Below are 13,033 nucleotides of genomic sequence, written 5' to 3'. Positions count from 1 at the left end.
ACTGAGACTGAGAAAAGTTATAATGGCACACGCAATACTACATTGTGACCAACGAACAAACGGGTCCAAAGTACAATTACATGTGGTGGGGGACAAATATGATACAGTTCTACTCAGGTCCAGTCCTTGGACAAAATTGATTCATTTCCCCTTTAAGGCAAAGGAGGCGGTAACAAGAACCCGGAAAAAATGGTTTGCTACTGACGTGACATTCCAGCAGCCCTCTTTGAGTTTATCAGATAGCTCTTAGCATGTTGGTGTCGGGTTACTGTTTGGTTAACGCAGCGACAAGAATAGCTTGCTAGCTAGTAAGGTAGCGTCTCCCTCACACGTTTTGTAATTTTTGGTCTTCGGAAATATTTAACGGATTGTACGCGCTCGTACACGTTAGCTACATATAAACCGATGGTATTTACACGCTTCCAGACTATGAAAAAATAGTTTCATTCGGCAGCTATCCTTAAGATTCAGCTAGATATCTTGCAAGATCAATCACTTGAAACAAGCGGAAGCGTGCGTGGAATAGCACTGCCTTCGCCAAACAGGTACGTATTAGCTCCTTGCCTGCTATTTGCATTTATTAATCACAATGCTAGTTAATTGTTCTTGTCCACCATATGTGCTAATCTGCCTTTGCTAAAATAATTTGACTAGCATAAATATAGCTAATCGTTTGAATGCTAATCTGAATGTTTAGCTAACTAGCTACATGGCTAGTAATGCTCATTTAATTGGAGACGCTAATGTTAGTCGTGTTAACAAGCCGTATTTATACCGTATAGCTAGTAACTAACGTTAAATGACTAAGGCCAGTGGGGAAAGGTTTGGATATGCTCGGTTTTGTTTATTTATAATTTTTTTAAATGTATCTAAGTAATATTAAAACCTAGATTTACGTTAGCTTGGCTTGCAATATCTCGTGCGTTGTTTTCAGAAAGGTCAACTGTGGTTAAGGCGGCCTAGAAAACTAGCGTTACGTTACGACACTTAGACTTCTTAAGTGGCATGGCGAGGCTAGGATTTATGTTAAAAGCGTCCCCTTATCTGGTAGCCAGGTTTCTATCTGCAAACATGTTACGCGCCAACTTGTCGAAACTATTTTGCAATGTGCGTTGGAAGGCTAGAGAACACGCAAGTGTGTTCTATTTGCATATTAACGTTGGTCAGCAGGACATGCTCGTGATATGTCGGCCAGTAGATAATATGTTAAGAAGTAGAAGGACCTTTTCATGCATTGTCAAGGCACCAGGTCCACCAATCCTTCCAGCAGCAGTTTATTTTCCCTCCTGTATTTGTACTCCTGTTCAAGTACAAACCGAACTCAACTATGTTTAGCTTCCACCCGGTTCACATAGAGGGACAGGGTTTTATGGCTGACCGACAATGGATTCCGTTGACCCATGTTTTTTGTTTGCGGTGTGCTGGTGATTCAGTAAGGTACGTAATTTCAGTTCAGATCATCATACTCAAAACATCAATGGTTGCGGGACACAAAGTGCATTTTATGTATTGCAGTGGTAATAAAACATGACCGCTTATCCAACCACTGATAACATTTATACAATGAAGTATCCACAATTGTTTGTAGTTTTCTTCAGTTAGTTGCGAATGCTTACTCTGCCTTAAATGCAAATAATTATGGGTCTTTAATCCGTTAAAGGGAAAGGAGAAGAAAATGGCATCTCCAAAATCAAGATTTAGATTACCAGGTTTACTACATGAGATTTATTTATCTTTATTTGTATACCACTTGCTCAGGATTAATCAGATACTGGAGTTTTGTAAATTATAATCTGTCTGTTGATATTTCAAATTGAAATGAGCGAATTGGACTTGGGACCTCCCTGCTGTTGACACTCATTGCAGTCAGCCATAATCTAGTTTTGTGAGCACCTGTGAGCTCTAAGTATATTTCTCACATGGTCACTGAATTCTTCAGTATTTGGTTTCAAGAGCTGTGGGGGACTGTCTCTAGCCTATAAAAAAATCAGCAACTTACAAAGCCAGCAAGTAGCATTTTTTGTAAAATGGTCGTGTAGAATCTCAACAAAAATAGAAACTCAAAAACAAACTGAAGCAAAAAATAATAATTTTATGCTGTGGCATAAATGTAGCCATTATGTTTGATCCACAATCCTTGATCGTGACAACTTGCAGAAGTTTTATAATCAGGCCGCAATAGCCAGGCAGTTTAATAATCTAATTGTGTGTGTCCTGGTTGTGCTCAATGACCATGTATGGACGGGTTGGTGACAAATAGGTGGCTATGTTTTTCCCTGGCAAATACTTGCTGATCCCCAAGGCTGTGGGGTGTGGTTCTCCCCCCCGACCTCCGTAAACATGGACACAAACGTTATTCATTGCATAGTTGAGTGGTACAGGGCAAAGTTCAATCACAGTACTCTTGCAGTCTTCCAAAATCACATTGTTTGCTTGAGATAAGCCACTGTTGGTTTCAGGATACAAAACAATTAGAGATATTTCACGTTAGTGTAACAAGTCATTTTGTGGAGCCGATCCCGTTGTATTTGCATAGCCTGAATGCTTGCAAGTCATAAATCCCCTGTCTCTGCTTGACTGTTGGTGTCATTGCTGTTCGTCCTGGTTGTCGAGACCTCACGGAATGTATTGTTTTAAACCATAAACAACTACGGAGGATGATGGATCGATACAATACAATGATTTGGAAAGTTTTGTTATTTCCACTAAGTGGAATGTATCCTTGCGCATGATCACATGGGCACATGCATTAAAATTATCAAGCTACAGCTTGCTATATTTCAATTCCGTAGCCAAACTAAGAACCGTTCCTCTATTGTTCCCTACAGATCAATATGAGAATGTTTGAAACCGAGACCATAGAAATATAGTAAGCTGTAGCTTGATCATTTTAATGCATGTACCCATGTGATCATGCGCAAGGATACATCACTTAGTTGAAATAACAAAACTTTATCTATTGATCCATCATCCTGCCCATGTGAATGTTACTATGCGCCAGGATGAACTTGCATCGGCTTTCTTTTCCTGGTTTTAGTGTCTAAAATGCCCGCAAAACATTTGCAAAGAGCAGTGGATGTAAGTTCCTAACCCTGCCCCCAGAGCACCCCAGAGCCCAATGGTCAGCTCTCTGTGTTAACATTTAGCAACTTCATCCATAATTATCCAAAAACATACATCAATCAGTTTTTTGTAACTTCCTGTATCTCTACATTCAGCAGTACCGTCTATATCAGCTGATCCACGTGGTATGAAGGTCTGTGATGAATGTTGCCTGATGTGAGAATTAAACATGGCTACTGAGAAGACCCCACTGCTATGATCATGCCAGGAAGACTTACTGGGTGAAACATAGGGTTAACCAGGACGCCTGACATTTCTGTTGTTTCTGGGTCACGTCTCTGCTAACCACATCCTGTTAAGCATCCTTCTACCTTGAAAACTCTGCTGACATTGGCCTTTCAATTCCTGTTCTGAAGTTACTCGCACCCTGCAGACTGGTCCAGTCAATGTCCGTTCATTTCTAGCCACAGGCCTGTGCATCTGTTCTTGGTTAGCGGCTCAGCACTACCTGAGGAATGCCCGATCGGTCAAAGTCAGTTCCTGTAAACCAGTGGTCCTCACTCCTGGTCCTGGAGAGCTGCAGGGTGTGCTGGCTTTTGCTGTTATTCAGCACTTAATCAATCAATTCAAGCAGTTAGAGTTAACACACCTAACCTGGTTTCTTGGGTCTGAATTGGTTGCTGATATGAAAGTGAAAACAAAACCCGCACTCTGCAGCGCTCCGGCACCAGGAGTGAGGCCCACTGCTCTAAACTGTGTGACTGAGTCGAAGCGGTTCGCTGTTGATTAGCCCAGTTCAATGTTTTTTTTCAACATAGTTTTTGTTGTGCCACTCTCTGCAATGTATTGCACTATTTAATAATTAAAGTGCAAATGAGCTTTGGGTTTACTTCACTTTAGAAAGCTGAAGTCTCACTGCATAATTCATCACTAAAGTGGGGGGGGGGGGGGGAGTGGCAGTGATGGCCGTTCTGTTCTGAGCGCTGCTGTGGCTTCAACAGTCGGCGAGCCGCAACGGTTCCCACACGCACGACGGTCAGCCGTACCCGAGAGAGCATACGAGGGAGGTGCACTCCACATCGAGGCTGCCAAGCAGGAGAGCTGTGCCACAAGGGTTTGGGGTGTTATTCCTGCTGGGGGTGTTTACATATTGACGGTGCTCCTCTGTGTGTTTTTTCGACGGGCAGGTCTTAAGTCGCCTCTCACCGCAGAGATGTCCAAGGCCCCAAAATCTCCGTCCCGCTCACGGTCCAGATCGGCTTCCAGATCCCGGTCCCACTCTCGATCGCGATCGCAAAGCCGCTCGAGATCACGCTCCAGAAAACGCCGTTACAGGTACTGCCACAGCTTCTCTCTCTCTCTCTCTAGACATCTCTTGTTCTGTATCTGTGGCTTGCATTGAAGGACCGCATTTTCCCAGTAGTGTTGACTTTCTGTCAATGTTAACTTCTATAACCAAGTCTCTGTTGATGGTCATTTCCCCCGTTGCTCTTTCTCAGCTCCAGGTCTCGCTCCAGGTCCCACAGTCGGGACAGGGACAGGGGTTACCCAAGAGAGTACCAAAACAACCGCGGTTTCCGCGGCTACAACCGAGGATTCCGACGGCCGTACTACTACCGCGGGCGAAACCGCGGCTTTTACCCGCGCGGCCGGTACCAGCGAGGGGGCGGCTACGGCGGCTACAGGCCCAACTACTGGCACCGCGGGCAGGACGACCAGTACGAGCACCACCAGTACAGCCCCAGGAGGGCCCGATCCCGCTCCCGCTCCCGCTCCAGGAGCCGGTCCCGAGGCTCGTCCTCGGCCCGGTCCCGCCGCTCCTACTCCTCCTCCTCCCGCTCGCCCTCGCCGCCCCGGCGCTCCGGCTCGGGAAAGCACGCCGGCAAGGAGGCGAAGGAGGCGAAGGAGGCGCCCAGGGGCGGGCCGAAGGACGGGGGGGACTCGGATAAGCTCTCCGGGAGCTGGCAGGGCCTGACCGACTACAGCACCAGCCCCAAGCAGACCAGTCCCCAGGTGCGCTCGGCCGTCATCGTCGGTCAGGCCACGCCCGCTGCCCCCTACACCGCCACCAAAGCCAAAAACCCCAGCCCGGCCTCTGGCCTCACCGAGGCCCCCTGGAAGAGCACCAGCGCTGCCGCCTCCGGCAGCAACCCCTCCCCCCCATCGGGCTCCGCCCCCTCCGGGTTCGGATTCTTTTCAAAGGAGGGCGTCAAAGCAGGAGACCGGAGCGCCTTGTCTTCAGCATTTCAGAAGTATGTTGGATTTCTTTTTTTAAAACTAGAATTTAGCTAAAAAAAATTCTCGTCTTTTTTTGAAAATTATTTATAATATTTGGTTATAATTATTTCTTTCAATTTGTTTAGTCTGTGCACAGCTTCAAAGGTCCTTGGAAGAATAATATTTCCAAGGGGGAACCATATCCCTCTTAATTAACAAATGCCAAAGCGGGCTCTTTGTGTCTCTGCTGTGAATTAAAGGACGTTGTTTGCTACCATAATTATTTAGGAGATGTCAGAGTGAAAGAAAAAGTAAGTATGCCTGTTTTATTTGAATTATGGTCTGTCATATCTGTTGCCTAAAAGACACTTATATTTGTATCTACTGTATGTAGTTTTCTTAATAACTTCCTTTGAACCAATTATGACATGCCTCCACATTCTGAAAACCCCTGAATGTTGGGGCGGGATCACGTCAGTGATGTGACAGGAAGGACTCTTGGGAGTTGCAGTTGTTTTCAGACAGCAGGGCAAGCTCATTGATTCAATTGGGAGATGCTGCCGTGGGGATAATTAACTCCCTAGACTCATGGGTTACTGAGCTGTCGGGGGGAAAAAAAAAGAGCTGAGCATGTGGAACAGTTCTTCAAAAGACAACCATGTTTGATTTCTCCTGACAGTGCCGTTTTCTCTAAGAGGCACAACGTTAGAGGAGTGTGCTTTGGAGTGAATTTTCCCTTGAGAGTGTATTTGATGAGTTCGTTTTGCCCTCGCGTTGGAGCAGGTTCCTGGTCGAGCAAAAGGAGAAACAACAGGCATCTCAGCTGGAGCAGGAGCTGAAAGTCTCGGGAGAGGAGAGAGGGGGGAACAGCACGACCAAGAGCCTCTTCCCCATCAAGGGCCCTTCCTTCCAGAAGGGGCTCCCGTTCGCGGTCAATGAGGAGAATGAGCAGGGGCCCGGCGCCAAGCCCCATGGGGCCAAACGCAAGAGCAAAGCCTCCCTCTCCGCCCGTGACCTCTACGGCCAGTGGGAGGAGCCAGGGTCCCAGTCCCCGGCCGAGGGGCGGGGCCACAGAGGCGCGGACAGCGAGGAAGACTTGGATGAGGGTCTGGGCCGTCCTACGCCCTCATTGGCCAGGGACAGGGACAGGGACAGGGGCAGAAAAGAGGTCTCGCCCCCTGTCAAGAGTTCCGGGAAGAGGGCGGAGGACTTTGATTTCAGCGTGAACCCAGGAAGGTAACGCTGTAATTTTATTTGTAAACGACGCTGCCTTTCTCCCCCGGTGTGTGGAATTGTTCCGGACTCTTCTCTCCTCCTCCCCGGCAGTTCCGCAGGGCTCGGGGCGAGGGAGCGGCGGACCTCCCGCGAGCGGGCCGATCCCGGCAGGAGGGACGAGGAGTTCCGCTCCATCTTCCAGCACGTCCAGAGCGCCCAGCTGTGCCGCAGCCCTTCGGAGCTGTTCGCCCAGCACATCGTCAGCATCGTGCACCAGATCAAAGGCAGGCCTCCCGTGCGCATGCGTACCCTGGGGTTTCCATGGCAACAGGCAGATTTCCAATACCTCGGGCCCATACGTCTTACCTCCCCTCCTCCTCTCCAGAACATTGTGGCGGCAGTGAAAGTGATTTAGTGCCGTGAAAAGTCAATATCGGTTTATTGCGGCAATAAGAACGAAAGATAGTTATTTTGTATGTACAAACGGCATCTAATGTTCTCTTTTAAGAATATTTGTGAGGTTTTTTCGTGGATCTTTTCCAAATGACTGAGATTTTACGAAGTTTGCTTTTATGGACCCCTTTAAACATGCATTTACATTTTTATCAACATTGAAAATGGATTATAAAGAAGGGAATCCTATTTCCTTCTGTGTGGACAACTCCATTATTCCACATCACAAGCATTTGCACATTATCCAGCATTATATTTCAGCATTATAGTCGTATGTGTTTATGTATGACTGTTTATGTATGACAGTTTACTCTCTCCCCCCTACAGCACAACACTTCCAGTGCTCAGGGCTAACATTAAACGAACGTTTCGCTATGTACCAGCGCAGAGCTGTGGAAGAGGACGTGAAGTCAAAGAAAAGCCCCGAGATTCACAGGTGACCTGCAGGTCCGACACTTAAAGAATAAGCGCTAAATCCTCGAGCTTCACCCATTCCCACCTTGGTCTGTTCTCTCTCTTTTGTCTTCCAGGCGAATCGATATTTCTCCCAGTGCTTTTAAGAAGCACTCTTACCTGTTTGAGGAGTTGGATAACTGCAGAGAAAGCGGCTACAAGGTGACCGAATGCTTTTGAAATGTTTTGGAAAAACGAGCCGAGAGCCGCCCTGTTAGGCTTCCGTCTTTGCGTCTCTCTCTTTTTGAAGGTGTTTAAACCCGAGACAGAAAAGCTACCGTCTGTCCGATCGCTCTTACTGTGCCCTCCACGTGTCGGGTATGATTTTATGTGGGTGCTGATCATCAAACCCCAAAAACAAAACTTGAGGGGGAGGTCAGACATGGAAATGACCTTTGACCCTGTGACAAAGCCTATGAAAGGAACCTAAGCATTGTCATCGTAAGTATTTCCTTCCCATAAATACAAGTCGGCAGAACTAAACTAAAACACACGCAGTAGTACTAACAACTTGGTGGAAAGAAAGATTAGAGCATGCGTTTCCTGTTTTTGTGCCGGGGTTTGGCCTACCTTTTAGTTGCAGCTTTTTTATGTTTAAGTATTGTCTGCAAACTCCACACTGGAGCTGTGGTGTAGCGGTGTCTATGTTTTTGCTTTTCATACACTTATTTTGTGCTCCTCTTGTAAATGTAAACTCATTCAACATTCAGTAGATCAATTTCTCACCTTATGCAGTCAGCATTTTCACTAATGGATGTAAAGTCTACAACATCCCATAGGAGAGGATGTTTGTGTAAAAAAAGAAATAAATTGAGGAGTAGATTTAGATTTCTCCACCAGCAGGAATGCAAGCTTGTTTTTATAGATGAGAAGCTTGAAGCTATATTGAACTGTTCATGACTACCTAAAACTCACTTCCCCAGCAATTGTCTCAACTGTGTAAATGTGTTCGAAACTAAACATTCTCTCCTTGGTGTCGGAGCAAACGAGTACCTACACCTATAATGTCATGCCATACTTTCTAAAAGATAATATTTCTGATGATTAATTGAATCCGAACGGACCTAATATCCAGCCCCGACTAATATCCCGATCCTTTCCACTCAGGATCCACTTAGGAAAACAAAAGATGACCTAGTGGATCTGCAGCTTGAGCACAAGCCGCGGAAAAAACGCTCCAGCAAGGAGCGCGATCACAAATGGGCTGTAGGACGAGAGTCTGGAGACTCCCGGGGATCCAGCCGAGAGAGATCCGCTGAGAAATCCTCCAAACGTCACAAGAAGTCTAAGTACGTGCCTGACTTTCATTAGGCCTGTGTTCCCGCACAGCCGGATACTTTCACCTTTTTTTTGCCCGTCATAAAACACTTCATGCGGGCCAAACCTATTTCCACGTTATTTATATAACAAGGAATGACTGGGATGGAATGTACCTGTGTATATAAAGTAAATGCCTTAAAATATGCATAGCTTTTATGTGTTATTCTGTCAATGGAGTAGATTTACACTGCATATACAGACAGCATATTCTTTTGCATAGCAATTGGTGTGCTCCAAGGCTCCATATTAGGACCTCTACTTTATTCTTATCCAAGTCACCCATCTAAGGGAAAGTGCTGATTGTCTGACAGGGAAACCGGGTCATTCTCCTCTTCCCTTTCAATGTTTAGGAAAAGCAAGAAGAAGCGTGAACGCTCACGGTCATCCTCTGTGGCATCCCCACGCTCCAACAGAGCGGGAGATTATCCCATCGAGGAGCCCCTGGAGGAGGGCTTCAACAAGGCCCCTCTGCGGCACCGGGATCATGGAGGCCCCATGGAGAGAGGGGGATCTCGAGGTGGCTTTGTAAGTTCGCTCGGTAGACATTATCCGTTCTGTTCCATCTCCTGTTTTACCAGCCTGTCTGGCAGAGGCGTCGTCCATTTAATTTCATACACTTTTTTCATTGTCATTGTCCTTCAGTCCAGAAATATGAAAGGACATTTCGAGGCCTTTTCTCAAGCTGTGCTCCCATTCATCTTGAACTGATAATTATGGCCAATGAACTTTAAAATAACTTTTTCAATGGCTAGACTAAAGGCCTGTAACATGGGTCCTGGAAAGCAACAGGCTCTGCTAAAATTTAAGTGGCTAATTACAGTGGTCTCGCCTCACACGGTTCCTTGGGTCTGAATTTGTTGCCGATATTTAGGTGAAGAGAACTGCAGAACCCATGGCTCTGCAGTGGCAGTGCTGCAGGCCTGTGACCTAGATGGAAAGGATTGGTCGACCGTTCATGTTTTTGTTCTGATTTCAGCCGAGAATTGCAGGCAGGGGGTGGAACAAGATCAGTTACCCGGGATACAGCGGTGGTGCAATGGCCCCTGCAGGTGCGCCACAGCGTCCTCCAGAGGAAGAGTGGGACCCAGAGTACACGCCCAAAAGCAACAAGTACTTCCTGGTGGGTGAGGCCTAATGCCACTTTGGTTTTGATGTGGTTGTTGGTTAGAGTATGGAAACGGTACTGAAATGAAGATCTGAACTGACACTCAAGTCAACCAAGTGTCATTTTTGAAATATAGCAATCTTTACTATATTTGATGTCCTAAAATGTAAAAGCACCAGACGGTGAGATTGAGGCCTGTCTGTCCGCCCCTGCAGCATGATGTCAGAGAGGGAGAGAAGTGGCTGGACAGCCGCGGGCGTGGCCGAGGGAGGGGCCCTACTCTGAGTGGCAGGGGCCGATTCGTACCCCGCAGCGGCAGCCCCAAATGGGTCCACGACAAGTTCCAGAACCGAGAGGAGGGGGAGCTGCTGGAGAGCGAGCAGGACCCTGACGAGGGAGACAGGAAGGGGGGCCCGTCCTCCAAGTAGTAGCCCCCCCCCCCCTTTTTATTTTTATTTTACTCTTATTTTCTAGTGTGAAAATGCAGCCTGTGTTCCCCACTCGTCTCTGCGAACTTCTCTTCCTGTCTGCTCAGCCTGTGCTGTTCTCTACCGCCACTTTTAGACTCAAAAGGGATTGAAATCACTGGTCTGAAATTGAGGGCCAATCTTTTTTGTTTTCTATACTTTACATTGACTGTCACGACCCTGTCCTGAGTCCCTTCGCACCTGAAAAATGCACTTGTGCCTGTGAAAATGGATTTCAACCTTTTAGATGGGGCTATATGCATTTGCATTGACGGTCTATCGAAATAATACCATGTTTAATTTTTTTTTTTTTTTGGAATAATCCTGTGGCCAAGCTGTTGAGAGGATGTTCCTCTTCAGTTTACTGAAATTCAGCTTTCTGTATCAGACCTCATCATCATAAGTGCAGTCTCCACATCTGTGTGGCAGTTTTCGCAGACTGGATTTTATGGAGGAGGTTTTGCAGATTCATAGACTGGATTTTTTTGTTTTGTATTTTTTAAAATGAAAGGAAAATTTTTAATGCGAATCAAAAGAATGCAAGAGGTTTTGATGCATTTTGTATAATGTGACGGTTGTGCCTGTTCTTTTTATGAGAATTCACTCAACATTGAAATTAATGGTAAATACAATTGAAGCCTGTAAAAAAAAAAAAAAAAGTAAAAAAAAAAAAAAAAAATCTGTTCTTGGGTAAGTTGATTTGTGTTTTTCCCGTCAATTTGAGCTTTTCTGTTTGAGCTCGAGTTCTCAAATTTGTGTTGGCAGACCCTGAAAGGATTGGCAAAGGTGTGTTCTTCTGAACCGCAGAGGAGGAGGACAGGGATATTCAAGCTTACCCAGAAGGGCCGGTGTAGGTGCAGGCTTTTATTCCAACCAAGCAGTAACACATTCAGTTCTACTAACCAACCATTAGAGTCTTTGCGAAAGGACCTTGGTTAGTAGAATCCGGTGTGTAACTGCTTGTTGTCCCTTTCTGGGTGAGATTGAGTATCCCTGGAGTAGGCGATGAAACTGCAGGTTGGGCTTTCTGCTGATGTGTTCCGTCGAGCACTCGTAGCGCGTGGGATATCCTGTATGATAAGGCAGTGTTGCAGTTGTAGATCCTTCCCCCACATTAAACTTTTCAACCAAAACTGTTGTATTGTTTGTTCTTAAAAGGACTATTCTAGCATTACTATGATTTATGAAAATGCTCAAATGAGGTGGATCAAGTGCAATCTTTCTGGAGGCTCAACAGCTGACGGCTTCTTCAATACCACTGAATTGCTGTGCACGTACAGATCTGGTGATTAGTTTGAACAGGGAGAGTGTTATGTTTCCCAGGGAGTGTTACGGAAGTGCCTCGGGTTCAAATGCAAAATATTCTGTCAAACCATAGACCTAGTCTTATCTGGTTGTCAGTGCTAATGCGGGCCTTTTGACCAAAATGTTTGCAGACAATTTTATGCACCTTGCACTTAAGACACTTTTGCATTATAATGTTGACACTTTTTCATTATAAGATTAAAACACTACCATGTTTGGAAACGTAGTGCTAGGCATAGAACCTGTTACTTTTATTCATCTTGACCACTATGAGAACAAATACTGTAGGCAACAGTGCTCCTGATGTTAAAACTAAGATTCTTACTGTTGAAAGCCTCCATGAGATTAAAGCTATAAATGCAATACAATATTTACAATTGCTCTCAATGCAATAAAAACCTTTAAACAAAAACTCTAAACTTTAAACTCTTGCACATACAGAAAAGTAGGTGTGCATATGCACGGAAATATTTGTTCAATCCATCCATTCAGAAAAAGATACAAAAATATACTCTGCCGTTTTCTCTCAGTACAGTGGAGATCACTTTTTCTTTTTGGCAAACTCCGCCCTGCCACCCTTCCTCTCCCCGCCGAAATTCCGCACGCGGCTAATCACCCTCAGCTGCTCTTGTATAGTGTCCATGATGTTCACGCTGTCCGGAATGTGGACGTATCTGACGTTCCGGCCGGTGATAAAGAGGTCGGCCAGCTTGCTGATCTGCCCTCGCCGGTCCCTGTACACAACCTCCTCCAGACGGATGTTCATAAAGGCATCGACGTTCAACACACGTCCCCGAGCGGTGCTCTCGTCGCGTAGGTCCACGGTGGTCACCTGCCCACGGAGACCCTGCAGAAGGATGACCAGGCTGTTCTCGGCAATCGTGCGCTCGCGGATCGAGTGTGTCACCTCCATAGTTCTACGGGGAATTGGCTTGGTGTAAAGCAGGCTTCAAATGATCAAGCGTTTGTGTGCAATTGGTCTGCCTCTAGACTAGCAAACTACGTTATGAAGGAAATAAGTTTCACAATGTAACGCTTGCTTAATCTCTATGTAAAACGGAAACCATTGCATCTAATATGAGATGGTCTGCTTTAAGATTCGCTTTCAGCTGACAGTTCAGGAACAACAATAGTTTTTAGACGAAGTAAGTCTTTCAATCCTCATCCGAACACATGAGTTTACTAATTTCCTGATGTCTTCGATAGTTTGTCTCACTCCAGTGGGACAACAGCTAGCCAATTAGATCAATTTTGCTTGCTGCTGCAGGAGTGTGGGTCTGCTAGCATCCACATATATAGGCTGCTAGAGATGTCACCGAATGATGACGTAGCGTCTCTTCTATTATACGTCTTTATCGTCGCTTCAGAAGAAATCGGTCAATTCACAAGACAATTATTTTGTTCGTTTCGTGTTTTATTTCTGCATAATCAAAGT

The 13,033-nt window shown here is 45.8% G+C and overlaps 2 protein-coding genes across 3 annotated transcripts; one reads left to right on the top strand and one right to left on the bottom strand.

Annotated features, from left to right (window-relative positions):
• The first annotated feature begins 232 nt into the window (after positions 1-232).
• LOC133136952 (thyroid hormone receptor-associated protein 3-like) lies at positions 233-11,426 on the top strand. 2 transcript variants are annotated; one of them, XM_061254850.1, is made up of 11 exons: positions 233-545; positions 4,251-4,398; positions 4,563-5,315; positions 6,064-6,516; positions 6,607-6,779; positions 7,276-7,384; positions 7,479-7,563; positions 8,509-8,690; positions 9,072-9,246; positions 9,698-9,841; positions 10,042-11,426. In XM_061254850.1, the coding sequence occupies exons 2-11, from the start codon at positions 4,277-4,279 to the stop codon at positions 10,252-10,254; spliced, it is 2,409 nt and encodes an 802-aa protein (XP_061110834.1). In that variant the 5' UTR covers positions 233-545; positions 4,251-4,276; the 3' UTR covers positions 10,255-11,426. The 2 variants fall into 2 exon arrangements, with proteins under 2 accessions (XP_061110834.1, XP_061110833.1); XM_061254849.1 differs by having other exon boundaries at positions 6,061-6,516.
• On the bottom strand, positions 11,073-12,906 carry lsm10 (LSM10, U7 small nuclear RNA associated). Its single transcript, XM_061254851.1, has one exon. The coding sequence runs from the start codon at positions 12,509-12,511 to the stop codon at positions 12,140-12,142; it is 372 nt and encodes a 123-aa protein (XP_061110835.1). The 5' UTR covers positions 12,512-12,906; the 3' UTR covers positions 11,073-12,139.
• Positions 12,907-13,033: the final 127 nt, after the last annotated feature.

This window comes from Conger conger, chromosome 9 (assembly GCF_963514075.1).
Source record: "Conger conger chromosome 9, fConCon1.1, whole genome shotgun sequence".
Classification (NCBI taxonomy): domain Eukaryota; kingdom Metazoa; phylum Chordata; class Actinopteri; order Anguilliformes; family Congridae; genus Conger; species Conger conger.
This window is presented reverse-complemented; position numbering and strand designations above follow the sequence as displayed.

Bases quoted from the DNA above. Each gene is read 5' to 3' on its own strand.
- lsm10 (XM_061254851.1), bottom strand. From the start codon at position 12,511: ATGGAGGTGACACACTCGATCCGCGAGCGCACGATTGCCGAGAACAGC.
- LOC133136952 (XM_061254849.1), top strand. From the start codon at position 4,277: ATGTCCAAGGCCCCAAAATCTCCGTCCCGCTCACGGTCCAGATCGGCT. The intron at 6,780-7,275 runs GCAGGCCTCCCG...TCCCCCCTACAG, and splicing joins CATCGTGCACCAGATCAAAG to CACAACACTTCCAGTGCTCA. The intron at 9,842-10,041 runs GTGGGTGAGGCC...CCGCCCCTGCAG, and splicing joins AAAGCAACAAGTACTTCCTG to CATGATGTCAGAGAGGGAGA.